A 24397-nucleotide genomic window follows, 5' to 3' on the forward strand; every position below is an offset into this window, starting at 1 on the left:
ATGCCTTCTAAAGATCTTTCTCTTAGTGTTGAGGTCCCAGAAACTTATTTGCCACGCACACGCACACTCGTATACTTCCCTTTCTAGGCAGATGTGCACCGAATTCTTGACTAAACATCAATTGTAGCCTACATTCAGGCAAACAGGCATCTAAACCGAATGCATCCTGAAATTATGTGATGGTCTGTTGTCCACAGAGGGGTGCATCTGCTGCACTTGAGACAGGCTGCCAAGGAAAGAAAAACTGCCATGCAGAGCACAAGAAACACAAACTCTTCTGCAGTCAGGCGATGAAAGGTAGTCATCAGGAGGGATCAGAGATGAGGGTCTGGTCCCAGCTTTGTACAATTCTTTCTGGTTTCTAACTAATAGTGGTCTAATACACATTCTGGGTAGCATGTCTAGAATCTGCTACACCAAAATTAAGCTTTCTTTGATATCACTACAAGCTTACACTCCCAGACACACAGTATCTCGGCTTCAGATGAGACTTCATACTCTAGAGAACAAAGGGATGTGTGATAGCTTGATGATAAGGGCACTTTTTGGACAGCATTTAAACCACAGATGCCCTGGTTTTTCTTGAATGAGCTTCCTACTCATAGAACAGTATACAAAAGCTAACTACTGGTGTTGTATCCCAAGAAGCGAGGATGCAGGTATCTAGTATTTCTGTTTGGACCTCTGCAGCCCCAGAAGACACCACCTCCCTCTGGAGAATCAATTCACCCTCTGGAGTAGCCTAAGTTTCAAACAGAGTTAATAGGGATACGTGTCCTTTATTTGAGCTGGATCACTCACTGCAGATATTGAGGTACTTAGTTCTTTCCTTCAACTGTACAAGCTCCTCCCCGAGGCACCTCAGACTTATTTGAAACTAGCATAAGTTACATAAATCAAGGACATAAATTCAGTGTACTAGATTTCATCCTTTTTTTTTTTTCAGATCTTAACTAGAAATTTTATTAAGGCCACTGATTGAGGTCAAATGTCTAGAAAAGTAGTAACTTTGTAATTAGCACCCATACTCTAATGCACAAGCATAAGGAAAATCATTGATGAAAACCTAGATAGTATTATTATCGCCACTTCCTATATTTCTATCGCATGAATGCTTGACTGTTTGCTTGACTATGCAGATCTAATGTGGTTTTGTGTACAGCACATACAGGCACACAACATCTTAAGTGATAACTACAGATTTAAAAACAGAGTATATTTCTTATATTGTCATATAAGGGTTGCTTTACGACTCTCATGGAAAAGAGATAAGAATCGTGCCACTGGGAGAGACCACCTGCACTGCATCTTGATTTCTGCTAGTGCAGCCTACTCAAACATCACTGGGTCTGACAGACAGCTGGCCAGGCATTTTTGTTCTGTTATTCATCATAATTTTTCATGCAGCCTACATAGCTGTTTACTAGTGTAATATTTTGAAACTGAGATACTACTTTTCTTTCCTGCATTATTCTGAAACAGGAGGCATGCCAGCAAGATCTGTTTTTGCCAAATAAAAAAACCCAAACCTCAGTTTATATTAAAAAATGCTTACAGCAATGATTTTACTTGGACTTAAGCTTATGTAGATGCAGGAACTGCCCTGAAGTGCTAAAGTTTTTGGTGTAGCTGAGGTGAGCTTTGTATGCTGTTAAACATACCTCTAACAAACCCTAAATACTGAGGGTTGCTAAACAAAACTATTATTGCTGTCTGCTTCAGTTGCTATCAGATATGCTGAAAAAAATTCCAGAAAAGCCTGACAAATTGAAGAGCTTCTAGGCCAGAAAATTATGGAGGTATTTAGGCTGCCTTCATCTAGATTTCTTTTAGTGAATTCATCTTGATTTCAATAATGCCAAACAGATGCATGCATACATTTTTATACATGATCAAATATATTGATGTTCTGTATTAAAGCAAAAAAGATATCTGAAAATTTTGAAGTTAGAATAAACCCAGTGGTTTCATGGAAACACTGGCACAAAAGGAGGCTCCACCAAGTAAACAAGAGATACTGCATGGAATACACAAATTTAAGAATAAGTCATTCTCTGCAAAGATAGTGAAAAGCATAACTCTTGAAGTTAGAAAATTGCTGGTATGCTAAATGAAACTGGAAGTTCAGGAAACAAATACACACTTTTCCAAGTACTGCAGCATTAGTAAAAATCGAGGAGAAAGGAGCGGGTTAAGAAAAATATAAGAAATTGGGTGTTTTTCTTGCCAATAAAAAAATAATGCTGGGGTTAAAATCCTCCAGTGATACAAGGGCTAGAAAATTAATAGAATGTCATGGAGAGAAGTGTAGAAGAGGAACTTGTGCCAGAATCTGGGACATCTGTCACCAGGATCAGTTTCAGGCTAACAAGTAAAGAAGATGCAAGCAAGAGTAAAGATGTGCATTTCCTGGTGAGAGCAATGAAACAAATAGGTATAAACAGAACGCTTGGAGATCTCATTCTTGTAAGGATTTCACAGACACAGCCATTCCACAGCCCACAATGTAATGCATACTTCCCTACAACCATAAACAACAGCGCAGACCTTGAAGTTAGCGGATTTCTCACGCCAAAAAGTAACCGGAGTTCTGCACTGCTGCCGGACTGCTTTTAATGCCCTCATTTAAGGAACAGTTTCAAGAAGAATTGCAGTTCTCTACAGCCTGCTTTGTACACATATCTTAAATTAATTCATTTTAAACTACCTACCATCCCTACTAAAAGTGGGCAACACGGAACTTTTTATTTCATTCTTGTCACAAACATTACGTTTAGCTTTGACTGTTATCGATCTCTGCAAAAACCTGTTAGGGAAGTCCACAACGACTCCATGGACATTCTTTCAGAAATGAAATTGGGGCTAAAGATACTTCTTATCTACAGTTTGAAAAATATCCAACCAGAGGTGAGAGTAACCCTCATACGCTTTCACCTCTTGCTGGATATTCTTTATCAAGCATTACACTTGTTTAAATTTCTTAAATTACTACCATAATAATTTGATCAAAGTAATTTATCTTATTTTAATTGCAGGATTTTAGTCCAAGTTGAACTGACAATTTTTATGTCTATTTATTTTATATAATGTTACTAAAATAAGAAACTACTACACATTACTTCACAGTATTTCATGAAATGTTTCAGGCAGACATTTCTTTTGTTTTGCACATATCTAAAAAGAAAATAAATATTAAAAGACTACTTATGTCATATGCAATATTTACCTTAATGAACTACATAACAAATTACTACTGAATTTGTAACCCTCTAATTTTATTACCATGAGCAGAAACCAACATTTTTTAATCATGCTAAAGGATGTTTTAAGTTTTTAATATAAAGCAAGTTTTTGTCAGTAGAACATAATAATATGCTAACCTAAAACAATACTAGCAAGACATTACTCTTTTAATCTCAATTTTTTCTTATATTTTTTATTTTGATTTAACATTTAAGCAGTTGTAAGGGCTACTTTTGGGAAATGATATATTGTGGAAAAAAAATTGTACTTCATCAAATAACCAACCCATTTCTTTCAGTCTTATTTAGAATTCCTTTATAAATATATATATGATCTTCCACTTCAGTATGAAATTTAGTCATCTCATTCAGATCATTGAGATCATCCTTTACATCTTTTCTTGAGCAACTGATCAAACAAGAGAAACATTTATACATCTCTCACACAAAAGATTAACATCTCCATAAAGATATTGTCTAAAAAAAGTAGATGATAACATTCTATTTACAAAAACTGAAGAACATGCAGCAAAGCAAGATCAGCATTGTAACATAGTAGTAAAACCTACTTTTGCATTAATCTACAGTACCTTAGGAGTTTCCTAGGGAAAAAAGGCAAACAACTTGTACCTAAACAGAATACCAAAGCTAAATAGATTCAGCAACACAATGGAAATATTTATTTTTTATTTTAATAAAGTTTTGATTATTTTGATATACTTGTAAAATGAAAGAACCACACTTTATACACAAAGAATCTGTTTCTTTAAACAAGGTACAAATTTTTTGCCTGTCTTCCAGTCAAGATGCTACTATTACTTGGAAAATGCAAAAAAGGATGTCTTAAATAATGATAATGAATTATTTAAAGAGACATTCATCTTTACATAATGACCGTAAGCACAAAATTATTTGTTGCTTAAACAGTACACACATTTTGTATGCGGGATGCATAGCCATTATCGCTATTGAAACCTATGTGAGTTTAATATTGGGTAAACAGCAAACAAAAACTAGTTGTCTCTTTAAATTTTAATTTAATATTTTATGCCCCATGCAGAGTTTTACAAGCTGCTCACAAGATGACATGAAACTTGTTAATATGGTTTAAAGCAACACACTAAAAATATGGGAAAACGGACTATAATGTAACGTTTTCCTACTATGCATTTTCCATAACAAACAAAAGAAAAAAACCACAACTTTAGTTTTTGTCAGGCAGACGAAGTCTTTACCTGAACCCTAGGAACAAAAGGCGTTGTTCTTCTACTAAGGCTTTGGCTCTGGTAAGCAAAATTAAAGAAAAAGCAATAAAACAAAACCAAAAAGGACAACACGCTGGAAACTAAAAGACCAAAAGTAAAAAAACACACAACTATTACTTTAAACACAGCTTTACACCAATGACATATTTGTCTACCACAAAGTATTTTAATGCAATGCATAAATTAAATCTGCAAATCTGCTACCAAATCATATCAAAAGCCTGTGATGGAAATTTTGTCCTAAGGGAAGTCAGGAGTAACTTTGCCACTGATTCCCCAGGAGCAAGGATTTCACTTTGCAGGTCTTCAGATAACATTTACAATAGATTTAGAAATAACAATTAACAAAAGGAGCAGGTCAGCAAAGTGTGATTTAAAAGTGGGGTAGGAAACACAAGTTCAGCTTGATCATCTCTTTCAGGAAGCCTGTAGATGCATAATCAGAGAAAGGAACAAGTACAGTTCATGCACTGGCAGCTTTGGTTGCCTTATAGAGTAAAGCAAGTAAACTAAACGGTTTTCTCTTTAAGAGGTATTTTTATAAAAAGCTCTCCTAAACACTTTGAAAAAGATTAAAAGAAAGTTAGTGCTGTCTAGTATTAGCATTACGTGGGAGAAGGTACTGTTGATGTACTTCAATTCTCTAGCAATCATGACAGAGATGATATATGGTATATATAGAAAACCCTTGCATGAAATGGGATCTAGAGCATTCAGCAAACGTAGTAGTTGCACTGGATACACAGATGCACTTATGACTCTTATTTTTGTGGTGTAAGACTTCAGACCATATATTGCCGTGTGGCTTCCAGTGGCTACACCAAGACTACATCAATACAGGCTAGTTCTTGGACTAGCTACAAACTCCAACCAACCACTCTCCATCTTCAGATTATGGTAACAGCCAGAGTGGCACAGAAAGGGTACTGAGTATGGGTAATGCACAGGAACAGGAGCACGTGTTGATACCACAAAGGGCCAGTGAGTAGGGAAACAGAAGCATGCGAGTAAGTCATAACAATCACAGCAATCTGACAAACTGGAATCTCCATTACCTCCCTGCTCGGTTTTCCTGCAGTTATTGATCTATTTCAAAGTGATGGAATGAAGGTACCACTCACGTCTGTAAGAAATGTACCCAGAGTATGGAGATAGGCAATGCGATGATGCTTCTGCCGACCTCCTTGCTTACTTTGCATGCACATGCTGGAAAAATCTGTTCCATAAAATGTGTGAAGTAATCTATTCTCACACCAAAGCAAGACGATATATATATATAAAAAAAATGACAGGCTGGTGCTCTGCGAGGTGCAGCAGCTGCGCACTGTCCCTCACTCTGCACAGACAATACTGCATAGCCCAGTGTATGGGTGCCAGAAAGTGAGCTACTTATGTACAATAAAAGTAGATCTTCAGCTTGCTTCTGCTCAATATTACAAGAGAAATACAGACATTCCAGAATATCACAACCCTAAGAGGGATAGAACATCTGCCACCATGCACCAAGGACCCTCACCTGTCATATTCTGCCTTGGAAATGCAGGGCAATAAGCACATTGTATGCACTACCTAGATCTTTTCAGGTTTTGACATTAAAGAAACTAATTTACTCATACAGAGGCAGAAAGGGGAGAAAAGAAAGGAGAAAAGGGGGAAGGGGAACATATCCCATACTTGACCTCATTCCCCCAATAAGCTGACACATTATGTCCTTAACAATGTACAATATCTATGTTCTAATTTGCTACAGATACTACAACTATAAATAACATACCTATATTTTATTGCTTTATAAACTGAATATGTATTGAAAATCTTTTGAAGTGGTTCTGTGGGTCAGCTGTGCAAGGAAATAGTTTAACTGTATAAATGACATCCCCTTCCTGTTAGGATTTCCATCAGTACAAAAATTAAGTTTTGTAATTTTACACCTGCGTTCATTTATATGGTCTTCTAGTCATACTACCAGTTTCTAATCCTAACTATTGCAAAAGCATTCCAAATTATACTTTTCAAGCAGTATTGAAAACGTAGCCAGAATGCAGTAATGAAGAGCACCAACACACGAAGATTACAGGCTTTTCAAAATGATATTAAAGGAAAAACAAATCAGTGAAAAAACACAGAAACAGGAACCAGACAAAGCAAATAACAAAACAGTAATTGCAATAATAGTCAGACACTCCCCTGAAAGAACAACATGAATCAAAATGCCATAAAATAAACTGCGCAGAATACAGATAAATTATTTATATAACATAGTAAAATACAACACACAATACCTTACTGTAGCTGCACCTCATCGGTTGAGCTAAATATGTATTTTTGGCAGATTAATTATTAATGCAAAGAAGATTTCCTAGCTATGTGAATTAGTTTGCTTCATGGGAAATACTATTAGCCAGCTCTGTAGCGTCACTGTAACCTCAGTAGAAGAAAACAGGTTCAGTATTGATACAGGTTCCTCTGTATACAGAGGAAAATGTGGGAGACTGAACAGACAGAGAGGCATCACTGCAGCTAAAATGAGTAAAACCAAATTGAACATAAAGAAATATATTCCAAAACACTATCAATGTAAAAACCCTTGAAGCATCTGTAGCATCTGCTTATATCAAAGTATTTATTTAAGTACTTCATCCTGCCACCTGAACTGCAGGTATCTCCACAACTCTTGTATTTCACAGGCTAATAACCACAGCTGTCCTAACAATGGCCCATCAGGACTACATGGTATTGTCCAAAAGTACAGGAAATACAGGAAACACCTCCAAAATCTTGCCTATTATCTGCTCCCTCAGACGCATCATACCTGTCTGAATTCAGCCACCATTGCTGAGAATGTCAGCTGACCCACCACTTCCACGAAGAACACCCTGTTCCCAGCTATTGCCAGGGAGTTATTCAGTTATTCTTCTGCCTAGGCACTCACCATAAAAAGCAGATGCCAATTACACTCAGAATTTAGTACTTCCTTCCATTTCCATCTTACTCAGCTATTTGGAATGAATGAGGGTACTATCAACTGTTCTGTCAGAAAATTGCTGATTAAAAACATGGAAAACCAAAATACCAAAGTTTGTCCATTTAGTAGTGTTCAAACTAAAATATTTTCTGGAACTTGAGGCAATTTTTAAAATTCAATTTTTCCTTATTACTTCACCTTTGCTAAAGGCCCAAAATTAGAAAATCTCATAGTCCATTCTAATTTTTCAAAACATCTCCAATGCTACAAAGAGTTGTTTTATCCACTAAGTCATCCAAAGTTTAAAAACTTTTTAAAGTTTGAATTTTAAAAAGTGAAGGAAAAGCTATTCATTACACCTCCTTCAGGACACATAACCCCCCAAAGTTGAAAAGTAAAAAAATTTGTGATTTTTCAAAATATCAAAGCATAAAGAAACTACAGGTATTTAGTGTTTTGAAAAAACTTTTCCTGTAGAATACTTCGGTTCTCTTAAAGTCATATTTTTCTAAAAATATATTTCAGTCTACATGTTTCAATACAACCGTTTAGGTGCCATGTTGCTATCTATTATCCACACCATCTTCAGCCATTTTGACAGCCACCCTTCCTTGCAAAGCAGAAGGTTTACTACTAGCCTCCCAAAGCCTTGAGCAAACAGCAGCAGGAGCTGGGTGGTACCATTACCTTGATTAAAATGAAATATAGCTATTTACAACTTTTCTTTAGCTGGCAAGGTAAGATAAGTGTTCAAATTTTCAAACTGTCTACTAATGTTAGGTGTCTACATTGAGACAGCAGGATCTTAGTTTATAGAGTTACTGAGCATTTCTGACTTCAGTGTCAGTCAACTGGAGCTGTGCGTTCTCAGCTGTCAGCTGCTCTCTGAGGGAAACAAGGATACTGTGCAGTAGGGAGTATTGTATATAACTGCAAAGAGTACACAAGGGAGTACAAAGAGGACAAACATGGAAAACATCTTTAAATGTCCCCTAACATTATTTGGATTCCTCAGATGGAAGGAAATGCTATAAACTTACTTATTAATAGAAGAATTTGTACCTTGAAATAAGAAAAATTAAAAATAAAGATGCCTTCTTGAGTTAAACATGGAATTTATATGCCATTCTGAGATATAAAACCTTGTGAATTCTGTTATTCTCATTAAATTAGAATATACTTCCAAGTCTCCTGATACTATTCTTATGCACCTCAAACTGCAATATCCTATCAAACCATAAAATCGACAGACTTACTGACTTCAATTACTAATCCTAAACTCCTGAATATTTTGCTTTTGAAACAGAAAGTGAGGAAGTCAATTCTGTGTGGTTCTTATTTGGATGATCATTATGGAGTGTCTGTGCATTGGAGAGCAGCTGACACTGGATCTTGAATTTCATGCTGGTAGCTGGGAACCAAAGCTTTTGACAGTCAAATCTTTTATGAGATCTAACCAAAAGAGATTTCTTCCCCCCTGTTTCCACTATCAAGAATTTTTGCTGTCCTGTAAAACTAAATTTTTTTTTAGAATCCTGGGTCCGTGTATTTTGACAGTTCATGTTCACGTTCACTTGTCATTGTATTTTGTGCAAAGTATTTTGCACTCTACAGTCAAGATTTCTAGGTTTCCATTTGTCCAAAGGATTGAGTCTTTAAAGTAGTTAAGTACAACAGGTGCAGAAAATTAAAATTTATATATTGAGGATGGTTGGTCTGATGAGCAAGATGAGTAGGTCTCATGCATTGCAAAATGGAGCCAACACAGCTGCTGAACAGATAGAAAAATATTTCTTCCTCTCCTTGATCAATACCATAAACCATTTCTATGACACCTATAAACAGTCTGCTTATATTTTATGCATAATTTTATGTTGCACTCATTATCTTCACCTAAACAACATGGAAGAAATATGAACGTGACATTTTCAAACTTGCTTAACACCCGTTTTGCACTTATTCTATTCCATTTTCCTCTTCTTTTCAATGTTACCAGGCCAGAACTGAACATTTTTGAAAAATCACACTTTGGAGTTGTAAATGACACAGAGAGGTGTAAAAAACCCAAGGTTTTTAGTTTAGTACACAAAATTACCCTTTAAAAGAAAACATCCATGTCACAAACTTTGTTCTTAATGATAGCAAAGGACGAAAGTGAGTCACACTGGTACAAAGGATACAACGTAAGTAAACAATCAAAGGGATATCTGGGGAACGGTACATGTGAAAGCTAGTGCATAAGAAATAAGCAATGCTAATGTCCAAGCACACAGGTAATAAAATCTACCAACAGTACGTGTTACACTTGAAAAAGTGTATACACTCAACAGCACAAACACAACTGGAGGCCAAGATTAGCCCTTTCCGAAAAATTGACTCTACCAGTCTAGCTTAATAAATAAATAAATATATATATCTAATTCAACATGTATAAAATTTCCAAAAGCTAATGAAATGAAATGTCCTTATGAAACTATGGCCCTGGCTACACTGAGATTATATTGCATTAGCCAAAAAATTTAGCTAGTGCCACGAGAAATTTTTTAGAGGTAGCTTGCACTCTGCAGTGAGAGTTGTATACGCTGCAAAAAGCACAATTTTAATATCAATGAAATGTTTACATACTGAAAGTTGTCCAGACAAGAACTGTGGAACATCCCTTAACATGCCAGGACTCATAGGAGAAGTCACTGAAATAGAAGGTCGGTCCATTTTTTGAGATTCAAATGAACTAGAACCTGTAATTATAAATAAGAATATTTTATAAATAGTAGCACTTACACATTTTTCATAATGTTCTTTAAATAGAAATTGTAGAAATATAAGCAAACATACAATAAAGATGTGATAAATAAACACAACTTTTTAATCTATTTAAAATTACCAAATAATTTGTTGCTCAGAGGCAAGCAAAATTTTTTATTTATAGGATGAAAAATAGTCTATTCAGATATTTCTGACTATAATTGTGTCAGTAAGTTGAAGGTCCAATATTCCTAAATAGCAAATACTTTACTGTGCTCAGAGTAATTCAGTCTTCCAACTTACTATCTTGTACATTTTTAATGAGTAATTTTTAATTAGATTTTTACATCAATGTGAATGTAACAGGTTTTGTGCATTTTGTTTTAAATCTACAAGGCCTGCAAACTGTCAGAGGACAAGTTTTGACATATAAAACACAGCGTAAAAGTAAAATATTTTTATAAATACAAAAGACAATCCACATCTCACAAAACATAAAATGGATTTTATTTTAAGACTTGGCTATCAGTGAACAGTTATTGGAGGAGTTTTTCATGCTATTATAATCAAGTTTATGCCACTGCATTTATTCATGGCTTCTGTTAAAAGAGAGTTCTCAAACACTGACAAAAAATTACTCCAGGCTGAAATCTACCTTATTAGAGCTAAGCCAAAGAGCAAGTTATGTTTCCCCACATGAAATACTGCTTTAGCTGATTTAAGGAGTGCTGAATGGTTCTAATAAAGCAGTAGTATTCTGATTACAAAGTAGCTATCTCTCGGGCTGTACATAAAGAAAATTTCACCCCCATATTCATTTTATAAGGTTCAATTGAAATGCAAACAACAAAAAAGGAAATTAAAAATTACTATTAGTGTTCTTGTATATTAGTTAGAATTATGTTTTTATTTTCAATCAAAAATAGCCTAAGGTTATACACAAATATCAAGCCTAAATCAAAATATTGTGACTTTTGACAGTTTATTATTAAACAAAGGCTGCTAGATAACAGTAAGATGACATATTGAGACAAATGCGAACAAACAGAGAGCTATACTGACTGTAGATTACATTTTTCAATTTATTTGTGCTTACATAAAAGAGAGAGAAGATTTTCCTACCCCACAATTGAAACTTACTGGACTCCAGCTGTGCATGTGTGCTGTCAGGTATTCTGGGAATGTCCCTGAAATTAGGAAAATTAAGACAGGCTGATCCTTTATCTAACAAGCATATTCAAATTTCAGTTACACTATAACATTTCTCAAGCCACCATGGAATGCCTCAGGAAAGGTGTATGATCTGCTGGCTGTCTTCAGCGACGGAGGATATTTATCTTTTACCCAGTATAAGCAATATCAGTGGCAAATTGAAGCCTATAGAACAAGTGGTTTGGTGGATGCAGGTCAGAGGCTGCACAGTCACAAATAAAACAATTCAGTAAATAATATTGAAAAAAACAACAATTTCAGAGTTAATGGTAGACTAAAACTGTGAGTAAGAGACTTTATGACATCTCCATACATTTCTACAAGAACATTGAGGTGCTGGAGTGTGTCCAGAGACGGGCAATGAAGCTGATGAAGGGTCTAGACCAAAAGTTTGATGAGGAACGGCTGAGGGAACTGGGGTTGTTCAGCCTGGGGAAAAGAAGGCTCAGAAGACACCTTATCACTCTACAGCTATCTGAAAGGAGGCTGTAGTGAGGTGGGGGTCAGTCTGTTCTACCAAGTAACAAGTGATAGGATGAGAGAAAATGGCCTCAAATCGAGCCAAGGGTGGTTTAGGCTGGATATTCAGAAAAAATTCTTTACAGAAAGGGTTGGCAAACATTGGAACAGGCTGGTCAGGGAAGGGGGGGAATCACCATCCCTGGAGGGATTTAAAAGACGTGTAGATGTGGTGCTGAGGGACTTGGCTTAGTGGTGACCTGACAATGCTGGGTTAGCAGTTGAACTTGACGATCTTAAAGGTCTCTTCCAACCAAAACGATTCTGTGAGTCTGTGAACTGAATTTATTGGACCCTCACTCAAACATACTAGACTATTCCAATATGTCTTTTTCTATCCTTGAACGCCAAATTTAGACAATCTTACTTTTTCCATGTCTAAAATGTGCAATTTCATTTGGCAAAATTTCATACTTGCATATACATGAGAGGTTGCAACACTTGTATTAAATTGTGTGTACAGCTTGAGAGTACATGTAATTTTAAAGCACTCAATCGCAATGACTAGCGACCACATATTCTTCCTATGAGGGGCAATCATTATGGTATGCTAATAAAAACTATCAATACGCTAATAAATAATTTCAGAGGCAAGATGAAGAACTTAAGCTCCGAGTGACAGCAAGAACAATATTTAAAATCATGATGTATCTTTCAGTGCAGTTGGTTTCTTCCAGGTTGCATTGGTTGTCAGTGCCCAGGTGCTGGCAGTGGGGGCTGCAGGGACAGCCTCTGTGAGGAGAGGCCAGGGCTGCCCTCTGCTGGACATAGCTGGCTCCAGACACTACTGTAGTGGCCCCCCCGTAGGAGAGAGCTGAGCCTGTCAGTCAAGGTGGTGGTGCCTCTGTGATAATGTGTCTAAGAAAGGGTAAAAAAAAGCTATTCAGCAGCTGTGAGAGAGAATAGTGAGGAAAAAAACATGATAAACATCCCTGACGACACCAAGGCCAAGGAAGGAGGGGAGGAGAAGTGACTGCAACTACCATTCCCCATCCCCCTGTGCTGCCTGGCAGTGGGGGAAAGTGGAAGAGCCAGGAACAAAGGAGTGAATTTTAGCCTGGGAATAAGGGAGGGGAGGCGAAGGGGGGTTTAGTTTTGTTTTTATTTCTTGCTATCCTATTCTCTTATTAATTCCTAATAAATTAAAATTATCTCCCCCAAGCTAAGCTGTTTTGCCCATGATGATAACTGCTGAGTGATATTCCCACCCTTACCTCAAGCCATGAACTTTTCTGTCCTATTTTCTCCCCCTGTCCTGTGACAAAGGGAAGGGTGGGAGCGGCTGGGGGGGCGTTTGGTGGCCAACCAAGGGCAACCCACCATAATCGTATATGAAAAGGAACGGAAACTTAAAAATGCTGTCAGTGATATCTACTGTCCCATACAGTGAAAAGAAGGGTCTATATATAAACAAAACTTATCTAGTTCCTTTTTGGTATACCATTTCCAAACATTTCTGAAGACTCACTGGAAAGATAGCTTTAATAAGCAACTGAGGAATCTTTCAGAGTGAATTTCTGCACAGTCCCAAATAATTCAAACAAATCAGAAGGCATGCAAGTGCTGTAACTGCTCACCATAGACAAGGAAAAATCATTGTCTCTCTTATGAGTACGCAAAACTTGCCAGAAACCTACAAGTGCTGTTGAAGGAGTATTTAAGTTTGCGTATTTTATATACGTAGAATTTATAAAGGGACCCAGTACTCGCCCGTTACTTTGCTCAGAAATACACTCCTTAGCCTAATTTGTAATTTCCAAAAAAGTATTTCTATCATAGAAGTTTGAGGAGAAAACCCTGAAAACAGGCATCATTGTGAACAGACTGAATATGAGGTTTTTTATAGAAGGCTGAAAGAATAAACTTGAAAGCTTTGAATGCTATCATTTATATTCCTAAAGCATTCAGACCCTGTGTATTTCACAGTAGCATGAATGTTATTTCCCATAACGAGCTCTCACTGAGATAAACAGATGTAGGAGAAGCAGAAGTAGTTTTGGGCATCTCTTTACATTTTAAGATATGGTTCACTGCAAGCAGATTTGTAGAATAATTAATAAACACAATGCAACATTCCTTCCAAATTCAAACTAGTAGTAACTATGAAAATAACATACATTTTAAAATAAATATTTCTGAGAATTAGAAAGCAGAAAATGGTCAAGTTCTTGTGTATAAGAGACAGCCAGCTCACACAAAGTAGCATCTTGGCCATCAGTTTTTATTTTAAGAGAGAAAAGGGGATGAATTGCATGCCAAAATGGTATGATAATTTTTTTTTAAAGGAAGGTAAAATAGAAAGCTCCTTTATAGCTTAGCTTGTCATCTTCACTTTTCACAGCTGTCAGCCCATAATAAGATGAAGAATTAACAGTCATGTTTACTGGAATTTGTTTTTGTACTCAGAACATCAGTATGTGACAACAGGTTCTCTTTCTCAACTAAGATAACTGCCAGTAACTGTCTGTAGATTTCTGGCATGTGCTACTCTGTTGCCATGACACCATCAAAAGACTGTTTACAAGTAATAGGATATACCTCAATGCAAAAATAAAATTCTTCAAGTGGGCATCAATTATATTAATTGAAATAATTACCATTTCTGATATCTAGTAAATCTGAACTTCTAATGATTTTAAATACATTGAAACTTTATTCCCTGGCTCAGCACACAGACCTATGGTTTATGTTTCCTTGGGCAAGCATAAGATTTCTATTTCTATAGTCCATTTGATTATGAACTAAAATTTTCTATACTGCGAAGATAATAGGGTATTTCCATAACCATTTCATCACCTCAAATTTCATAAATAAAATATGAAATTGCATTGTCAATATAAAAATCTAAAGAGCTACACACACCTAACCAGAATCTAAAACCTTACCAACTTGCAGAAAGTAAGTCTTCAGTCATAAACCCATTTAGATTAGTAACTGGAGTTTTGAAGGTGAAAACCCTCTTTTACATCTACTGCAAAACCACAATGGGAATCAAGTACACAGAACAACTTTTTTAGCCCTGATCTGATTCAGTTCTTCAGACTATATAGCAAGCAGTTAATGCTGAAGAAGGCATCTCGAGAGCCCACATCACTTTCTTTAAGGAATTATAGATGAGGTGCTCTAGTGACAACAAGTGGAGCACATGGTAACATAACAGAAGACATGATGATAAGAAAGGTAAACAACCAACAGGAAACATAAAGGCATAAGAAAGAATACAGGAGGTTTTGCACAATTAAAAAAATGCAGAAAGAGGAAAAAAGACTGAATCTTTTAAAAACGTGAGCAGTTCCTTGAAACTTTTTTTATAAGCTTCTTTTTGAGAGAAACGGTGAAAGGTCTTACCCCTATATGAAATTAATTGGAGACCTCCTTTTGCGAGACAATATTCTTCTAGTAATGCAGTCTGTCCCTTGGCATTACTATTATGCCTACAAACTGCCATGTTATGCAAAGATTTTCAAGGATAGGACACATGATACAGCCTTTACCCTAAAGGTAAATCCATGTATGTAGGAGATAACCTTTCCATCTCACTGGCGAGGTAAAGCAGGTTTTGTTAGTAACAAGTTGATTAAAATTGTTAAACCGAATTGAGTTCCTACACGATAAGTTCCTGATGTGTCAAACATAAAATTCCTACTATAGCCAAACCCACAAATTCTCGTCACTGAACCTCCATTCTCGAATTATATGGTTCTAGATTTCTTTTATACTTCTTAATTTTTAGTTGTTATATTACCTATGCTTTCTCATATAAAAGTAAGGTAATTGTATCTTATACAAAACAAAGGGAAAAATATATTCAATAGCATATAATCTTAGAATCATAGCAAAGCCCAGGTTGGAAGGGATCTTAAAAGACCATTGGTCCAACCTCACATGGAAAAGACAGCCTAGATGAGATAACCTAGCACCCTGTCCAGTTGCATCATATACATAATAATAAATTCTATGGGGGAAAAGAGAAAATTCTTAAGCATCTTCAAATTCAGTGATAAGCATCCCCCTCTTCACAGCCCTGGTGTGTTCAGCTATTGAACTTCTAATGGAGCAATTAAAAAGATGCATGTAACTGTAGGCTATAGGAACTTGGAAGAAAAAGAACAGATGACAGGAAAGTATTCACAGCCTAATGTAACAAAGAAACTACTGCTATGCAAGAAAAATTCAAGATTAGACATCAAGAGATAGGTCTGAAAGTTAAGAAAACTCGGCAATATAACCCACCAAAGAAAAAGTCCCACACCATGATAGCTGTTCTTTCACATATGTTCTGTATTAGGTAACAAGCAACAATTTAATATATTTCAGAGAAGAAGATGATGAGAATGTGGATTTGAGACTTTCCAATGCACATTAGTTATATTATTAGCATACTGTATTTTGTGCAAAAATCTACATTGCAGACTCTCAATAGAATTCATCAGTTCACAGACAAATATGAATATATAATTTTAAATATTATATAATAATGGGAATGGAGGAATAAAAATCAAGAGTTAAGAACTGCAACAACGAACAGTATAACCACAGTTCCAGAGACAATGTAGGCTGGATCTAAAAAAATTCACAAAAGGGAATCTATTTTTGACCATATTAGCAGATAATGCCTGAGACTCTCTGAAAGAAATAGAGAATAGAAAGAATAGAGGATTTAACACCAGGTCTTTTTACTTACTGGCATGATCTATCATTCTAGCCATGCTTTTCGTTCACAGAATTTTGCATACTGTTTTACTGTTTACAATGTTTATTAATGTTTGACATGCTCTGCCCTAAAAGTGAAATTCAGCAACATTTTTATCATATATATCACAGTAATTTTTTGAAACTACTTACCCTATTGGTCTTGAAACAACAAGCTCCACTTGTGGTTCAGGTTTGGATTCTAAAATGATGTTATACACCTCCTCAAAGGTGGCTCCTTGTAGTAGCCTTCCATTCCATTCTAATACTTCATCACCTATAATGTCAGTAATAACACCCTGCTTAGGGAGCCTGTTGCAGACTGCACTTAAAACAAAAATTTAAGCCATTCTACTGTTAGCTTACTGAAATGTGAAACCTGTGCTGCAGAACAAGTTTGAAGTCCTTCATACAGAAAAGTCCGGAGTATTAAAGGCTTTCTGCAACTCAGCTTCAAATATGTAAGGTTCAATGAAACAATAATCTCAGTAGGACCCCTACTGAATTACGTATAGCTCTTAGTCACTTTGGCAGCTGTGGCTTACAGAAACCCCAACAGGCTCTTTACAAAATGCAGATCTTTAGAACAGCGTATCTCATCAACTTACTGTTTTGAAGATCCATTTACCTCTACAAGTATAATATTTAAGGTTCGGGTAGTTCTAATGTTAATAGTTAATATTTCTTGCACATTCCTCAATCTAGCAATCCATGGTTTGCATGTTGGGATACAAACAGTTTCTTAGCCAATCTAGTTTTTTCACACATTTGTAATAGCTTGGTTTGCTTTAAATAAAATATATGCTACAAAATGACCAGGCAGGACATCAGTGCAATATTATTTTGAGTATAAAACCATAAATAAAAGTGTTAAAATATTATTTTGAACAACATGAGAATTTATATCTTTTGCAAAAGCAGTAACATCAATCATCTAGTAACTGAATATCGGGCTGAATTCTGCAGTAGTTTGTCACAACAATTTAACATAAATCCATATCTAACTAAACTTGGTCACTTGTCACCTTCAGAAGTATACACTCAGCGGTATAGGACTATGGTAGATACTTACCTGGTCTAAGATGACCCACTGTGTCAGCTAAGCTTCCTTTTTTAACTTTGGTGATAAATGCGCAGAGTCGACCTGATTCAGTCATCTTTCCTCCTACTACCTGTTTCAAAGAGGAAGTATTTTCATAAAATGAAAATTAATTTAAACAACTTGAGAATTCTGGCAGCAGAAAGAATTATTCAGTTCTTTCCATGGTTTTCAGGTAGCCCAGATAAGACTTGAAAAAAACACCACAGACTTTTAGCTACGACAGGTTATGTTTATACCTATTCTGGCTCTTTGTGTAATTTAAACATAATGCATACACAGAACTCTAAACCTTTTAAACTTTAGCAAATATATGTATTTCACTGTACTATAAACTACCACACACACAAAAAGGAGGTATTAGTCATTAGAGTGCTTACTTCAATAACTTTTAACTGAAAACAGATATGTTAATGCTACAGAACTCACGATGTTCACATTAAGCATCAAATGACTCTATTAATCAAATTCACTTTGGTTGGGCAAGTCAGATGAAAATACTTGTCATACTGAAGATTTCTCTACAGGAAACTTCAGCAGGCTTGACCTTAATATTTCTCTTAGAACCAAGAGAATCACATATCAGAATCAGTTATAACTGCATAATCTTCAAATGCTTAAGATTTCTTAACAGTCTTAATACTGGGATTTAAACTTTGCAATACTAAATCCAGTTTAGGTTTAAATAATGCAAATATTTGAAAATCCACATCAGTAATAACTGTTAAAATCACCATTTTCAGATGTCTATTGAGATTAAAAAGTAGTTACTCTTTAACCTAAACTATTCATGAATCTCAGTGAAGAGCTCATCTTTATAACAGAAGATTTTAGAATTTTAAACATAGAAGTTTAAACAAAAAGTACTTTACACAGTGGCACTGTTTGTCTGTTCTCTTGCATTTTCTGACATTAAGAAAATATCACACATACCAAATGTGATGCCCAGCTGTCATCTTCACTGACTTCAAAATAAAATTTGTTAATTAAATAAAAAATTCAAAAATTTCCAAAGCATGTTAGTATATGTTGTAAACAATCCCTGTGTTTTAATATAGACTAATCTGTGTACCCCAAGGGAGATCAGTGTCATGCTAAATAGAGAATGAAGAATTAATCCAACTTCTGCATTATTTCTTACAACAAAGATGTTGAATCAAAATAAATATACGTTTGTTTCACTTACCGTGTATCATTCATTCCTATTCTTATACTAGTATTGCTGGAACTGAAAATAATATCACACAAAAATGAACTCAAGATACAAGGTAGAAATAACTTCATAATGTGTTTATAGAGTACTGCATCACAAAAAAGATGCAAACTCATTACTTTGTGATAATATACAATAAATACGAAATAATTTTCTGTCTTGTGTATTTAAAATGTAGCAAATCAAACAATCACAGGGGAAAAAATATCCAGAAACTGGCTCTTTGATTGGCAGACTCGACTCTGGATCGAAATGACATTAACTTCCAGATGTCCCCCATATCGTCAAAAGAGGTCATTTATTTTTCACATTTCTCTCCTCCTCTGGGGCACGGAAGTTACATCATGGTGCAATGCTCAATACTGAGGAAAGTGGACAAGGCTTGGCTTGCCCAGCAAGGATGCAATTTGTGCCTTGCAGAGCCGACATTCTCACCAAACTTGTGAAAACATGTCTAGTGTTCCAGAAAAACACAGTTTTTTGAGCCCATCAGGGACACTGTAAAATTACTCGTGGTAACTGAATAGTAAATGTCTCTGTATGGAAATTTTGAGAATTCTAAGACATTGTAGATAGCAGTACAGATACACTATGTAATACGAGAATGCTTTCATTATAAAGCTAATTGTTTAACTGAGAGAGTTGTTATTTCCAAAATTATTCATCACCAACCTTCAATCCAAGCATTGCTCCCGAGTCTCTAGGCACACTTCCATCTTTTAGTCGTTTATTTAACAAAATCCGACCGATGAGACGGTCTCCATCTTTGGATGGTTGCCAAGTTACTGGATGCTATCATATGGCGTGAATGGAAAACACAGTGAACAGAATTTTAAAGAAAAATATTTCAGTATACTTTTCAATTCCTGATATATTTTATAAATGCCATGGAAGTATTATGATTACACAAATGTGTGATATATTAGTGTGACAGAAAACTGTGATAAAAATATTTATTTGAATATATGGTCCATCACAATGTATGTCTAATATTTAAGAACATCTATTTTACTAAATCAAATGTGCAAATATCTAGAATGAACTTTGCATCTTGATTAGTCAGATATAGACAACTACACAGAGTTATCTACACACAATGGCGATCGCACCTGAGCACTGACAAAAACAAATGCAGAGGTCTAGAATAGAGTAGTACTGAAAAAGAAGTTTAACCTAAAACAGAATTTTGATGTAAGACATTTCTTCTTTTCCACTATTCCAAACATGTCAGTTTTCTCTAAGACTGACAAACTTTTTGGTGTTTTACTTTCTCTGAGTAGGAGTATATTAAAAATTATAGACTATATTAAATGGTACAGTCATTATTCTATTTAAATGTACCATTTCTTTCTTGGAATACTTCACATATGAAGCATAGTTACAGTGAACTTTATTATTCCATTACTATACATGGGCACAGTTACATTTGTACATTAGCATAATTAATAAGATGTTCACATTTTGTTTTGTGTAATCATAGCACTTTTTCACAGAAAAATACTATTTCATGCTCTATTTCATGCAAAATTAGCAGGCACAGACAAATCTGCTCCCATTATAATTAATAACTCTAAAAAGATTTATCATAATCTCCATCAAACAGAAAGCAAAAACAAAAAATACCAAAGCAGATGGCAAAGCCTCTAATTCTGCACAATACTACACAAAAAATGGCATGGCAACAAAACAAAATAACAACCATGACAGTGAAAGGGAAAAAAGAAAAACAACTTTTCTGTGCAGAGAGACCCAATTTTCTTCCATTTTCACCTGGGGTTTAAATGTTAATTTAATTTCAGCCCCAGGAGTTTGAACATAGTAAATCAAATAAGCCAATCAGTAGAATCCTTATTGTTAATTACTTTATACTTGAAGGTAATACCATGATATGCTATTATGCAACCATAAGAAGAACATTCCTTTACGCCTCTCAATTTTTTTTCTTAGGCTGCCAAACAGTAAAAGCTGCAGTCACGCAGAGACTTTTCATTTGTTTTTCTTTTCTGCACCTTAAGAAATGCTACATTGTCTCTAGAAACACCCTATCTTTAATTTTATGCACTATTTTAATGAGTGACAGAGAGCAAACAAAGACCAAATGAGCAGGTTAAAATGCAGGCTCCGTAATTTCAGTACCTTCTCGCTATGGCTATGTTCCTCGTTTAGAGTTGTGCTACTACATGTATCTACCCCAGAGTCTTTTATCTGAGGCTCAGACCATTCCAAGTCCTCTTCCAAAGAGTGGCCACCAAAGCACACCATTTTCTTTTGCCTCTCGGATAAGGTGTTAGAATCCGACAAAACTGCCTGCTCACTAGATTTTCTTTTTCCCCTTTGACTGTCCCCTATAGGCGTGGGATAAAAAGAGAACACAAAAAAGAAAACATGCAAAGGTGTAAATAAAACAAAGGAAGTGTGAAATGATAAAAGAAACTAAATGGTAAGGCTCCACATGTCTCACCAAAGACATTGGGGATGCCTCACTGCTATGCCAAGACGTATGGTCCAACCAGTTGTAATCCATGTCTCCTGCGAGAATCAGACAGACAAGATAGTGCAGTAAAGGAAAGGTGAAAAAAAGGACAGACAAAGATACAGCAAACTAGTAAGTACTTCTGATTATACTATCTGATTCATAACCTCTGCTAGCAGGACTTGCAAAGCGATTCCAAGAAAAAGAAGTTAAGGCTCCAACAACAGAATACATGGAATATGAAATATCGTGAGGAAGGAGGTATGTTTGTGTGTGCCTACATCGGCATAAAATGATGTACACTGTAAAGCATTGTTGCTTCAGAGCTTTCAACTGTTTCTATGAAATTAGAGTAAACTAAATGAAAAGGCAAACTGTATTGTATTCCTAACAAAATTTTCAGAAAGGAAAGCATTTGAATATGGAATGAGTTTTTATCATAATCTAAAGAAACAGTTTTGTCTGAAGGAACATATTACTTTGCTTTTCTATCACAAACTAGTATTTATTGTGATAAAAAGAAATATCAGCTGGTAAAACATCAGGAAGAATTTTTGGAAGTACAGGTACATCAAAACTGAGAATATATGTGTAGGCTTTTGACAAGGTGTATAGATATATTTTAGAATCAGAATTTAACCTGTATGGCAGACACATGATAGGAAGAAAGTTTTTTAAAAGTTTTGAAGGAAAGGTCTAAATTAATGCTGTTGTCCATAGAACTGAAGAATGACTCGGGTATTTTAATAAAACATTCTCTATTGTGTAGTTACTTAAAACTGCAAATTTAAAATTGCCCACACGTTATGCATTATTTCATTCCTCTTTTTTTCCTCATCATTGTTACTACATGTTACATGAAAAATATTTTGTTGCTACATGATACATATTATTTTGATATTATTGTATGCAAGGAAAAACGTTGACTATTCGACTGAATAGTCATTTCACTGAATTTCAAAGAACACTAAACCATTGTAGTTCTGTGCTTTTTAGTGCAGACCACAAAAGACATTTTCCTATTTCCATTACTTCAGAACCTGCTTTGATATTGCTCAATCTATTCCTCTGAATCTACATCAATAAATTGCTGAAATGTAACTAATAGTTCTAATCCCAGTCTTAACACTTGCCCAGAAATCCTTATAGAGAGGATGGGAAGACACAGCCCCTTAAAACTAAGCTACGAAAAGCTAATATATGCTTTAGAAAAGTGAACTATAGTCTCCTCAGAGGGATATTATGCTCAATGAGAAATATAATATTTTTTCACTTGTTTTCCTCTATGTATAGACTTGCATATGCTATATGGAAAAATAAAATCAAGCCCTATTTTCATTTTAAAGAAGGAAATGTACAGAATATAAAGGTTTTGTTTACAAAAGGACACTGAACTTAGTCCCTTATATTTTGCAGAAACATTGTAGAATATTATATATCCTTTGATTTCACAAAAACTGTGGTTAAAAGGCCTCACAAAATTATCTTCAAGCTTTAACTCATTCATATTTTCTAAGTAACACATAGGCTTGCTGTAAATGTATTAATTGTGTTTCTTGATTCTTGAAAGGAAGGTAACATTTTAAAATGGGAAATTGTCACCCAAACTGCTTTCTCATGACCATCAACATCTTGACTGTATTACAGATAAAAGCCTGGCTATCCTGCTAAAGGGAAAATAAATATTCTTCTGAAAACTAGTAACATTTTGCAAAAGGTACTTCTGCCATGGAATTTCCAGTGCTGTCTTACCTCTGCCTCCAAAGACATTGCTTCAGGGGAACTGAGAGAAATCATCAATAAGCTCACGAAGATTTAGTCTTTACTGCATAAACACACATTTAGAGATATCCTGAAGATAGCAAGAGCTCCAGTTTACATACTGCTTCTTTATACAAATCCTGGTTTTAAAATACATTGTAAAATGGATTGTAAGAGAAGAAAACTCATCTCATTATAGTAATGACGACTTCTCAGCACTAATCGAATGAACTAAAGGCACATGAGCTCATCCTCTTCTTTCCCAGCAGTTGTTTTCTCTGTCACCAATACAACCATTGTACCCAAACCCAACATCTGACTAAAAAAAATTGTAATTTGGTTCCCTCTAATTTGGTATCTAATTCTAAGTGCAGAGAACTGAAATAAAATGGGGTTTATGAGCAGAACAGTTAAAACTGATCATTCTCACTGATTTTAATCCCTGTTTCTGAGAAATGGTATATTTTCATTGAAGTCACCAAATTTAGCTGCAGAAATCTACCATTAGGCACTACGAATCCATCACTGCAAATGACTTGTCATTTTTTAAGGTTTTAAAATTCTCAGCAAGAATCATGACTATCACTTATAATCCATAAGAAACCACCCATAAGGAATCCAGGAATATTGCTGTTCTACAGTGAACATAGCATTTTACCTGTACTTTATGAAACCCATCATGACTTTGCCAGCTCTCCTATTCATGCATTTTCCCATATAAATTATACAGTTTTGTATGAATTTGTCAGGAGCAAGGATTCCTATCAAACCGAACTTTCACTTATGTGTCTACATAGAAAATAACTTCTTAAAAATAGGAAAATAAGTTATTGAAAAGTTGAGGCCCCTGAGATGTACTAACCATACACACATTCCCCTGCAAACGTGCATATACCTAGTCACCAAAAACCGTTCCAATTTTCAGTTGCTGCTTGCATGTCCACAATATGCATGTACAGGCATGGTATCACATATTAAGTTATTGAGACTGATAACTTGAAATTTTAAAAACTTCCCCTTACACAGTAAAAATAAAATATATTGGTTATTTTCCTACTATAGAACTTCCACTTTTTCTCTGCTTCCAGGGTGGGGGGGAGGGAATTATCTTTTTTTTTTTTTTTTTTAAATCCTTTTAGAAAAATTTTACAGCAAACTCTCAAATAATCTAAACACCCTTAATTCATCCCCTTTTTCTCTGCTTCCAGGGT

General features: G+C 35.3%; 1 protein-coding gene across 1 annotated transcript in view; it reads right to left on the minus strand.

Annotated features, from left to right (window-relative positions):
- The window catches only part of LOC104491255 (regulating synaptic membrane exocytosis protein 2-like), a gene marked incomplete at both ends in the record, with an annotated part of 61898 nt that overhangs the window by 22936 nt on the left and 14565 nt on the right, over window positions 1–24397 (minus strand). The window contains 6 exons of the mRNA XM_010133642.1: window positions 10098–10210; window positions 11358–11404; window positions 16794–16917; window positions 17713–17812; window positions 19625–19744; window positions 21414–21481. Coding sequence (XP_010131944.1) covers window positions 10098–10210; window positions 11358–11404; window positions 16794–16917; window positions 17713–17812; window positions 19625–19744; window positions 21414–21481 — 572 coding nt within the window. The remainder of the gene's footprint in view (window positions 1–10097; window positions 10211–11357; window positions 11405–16793; window positions 16918–17712; window positions 17813–19624; window positions 19745–21413; window positions 21482–24397) is intronic.

This window comes from Buceros rhinoceros, unplaced genomic scaffold, assembly GCF_000710305.1.
Source record: "Buceros rhinoceros silvestris isolate BGI_N320 unplaced genomic scaffold, ASM71030v1 scaffold4523, whole genome shotgun sequence".
Taxonomy (NCBI): domain Eukaryota; kingdom Metazoa; phylum Chordata; class Aves; order Bucerotiformes; family Bucerotidae; genus Buceros; species Buceros rhinoceros.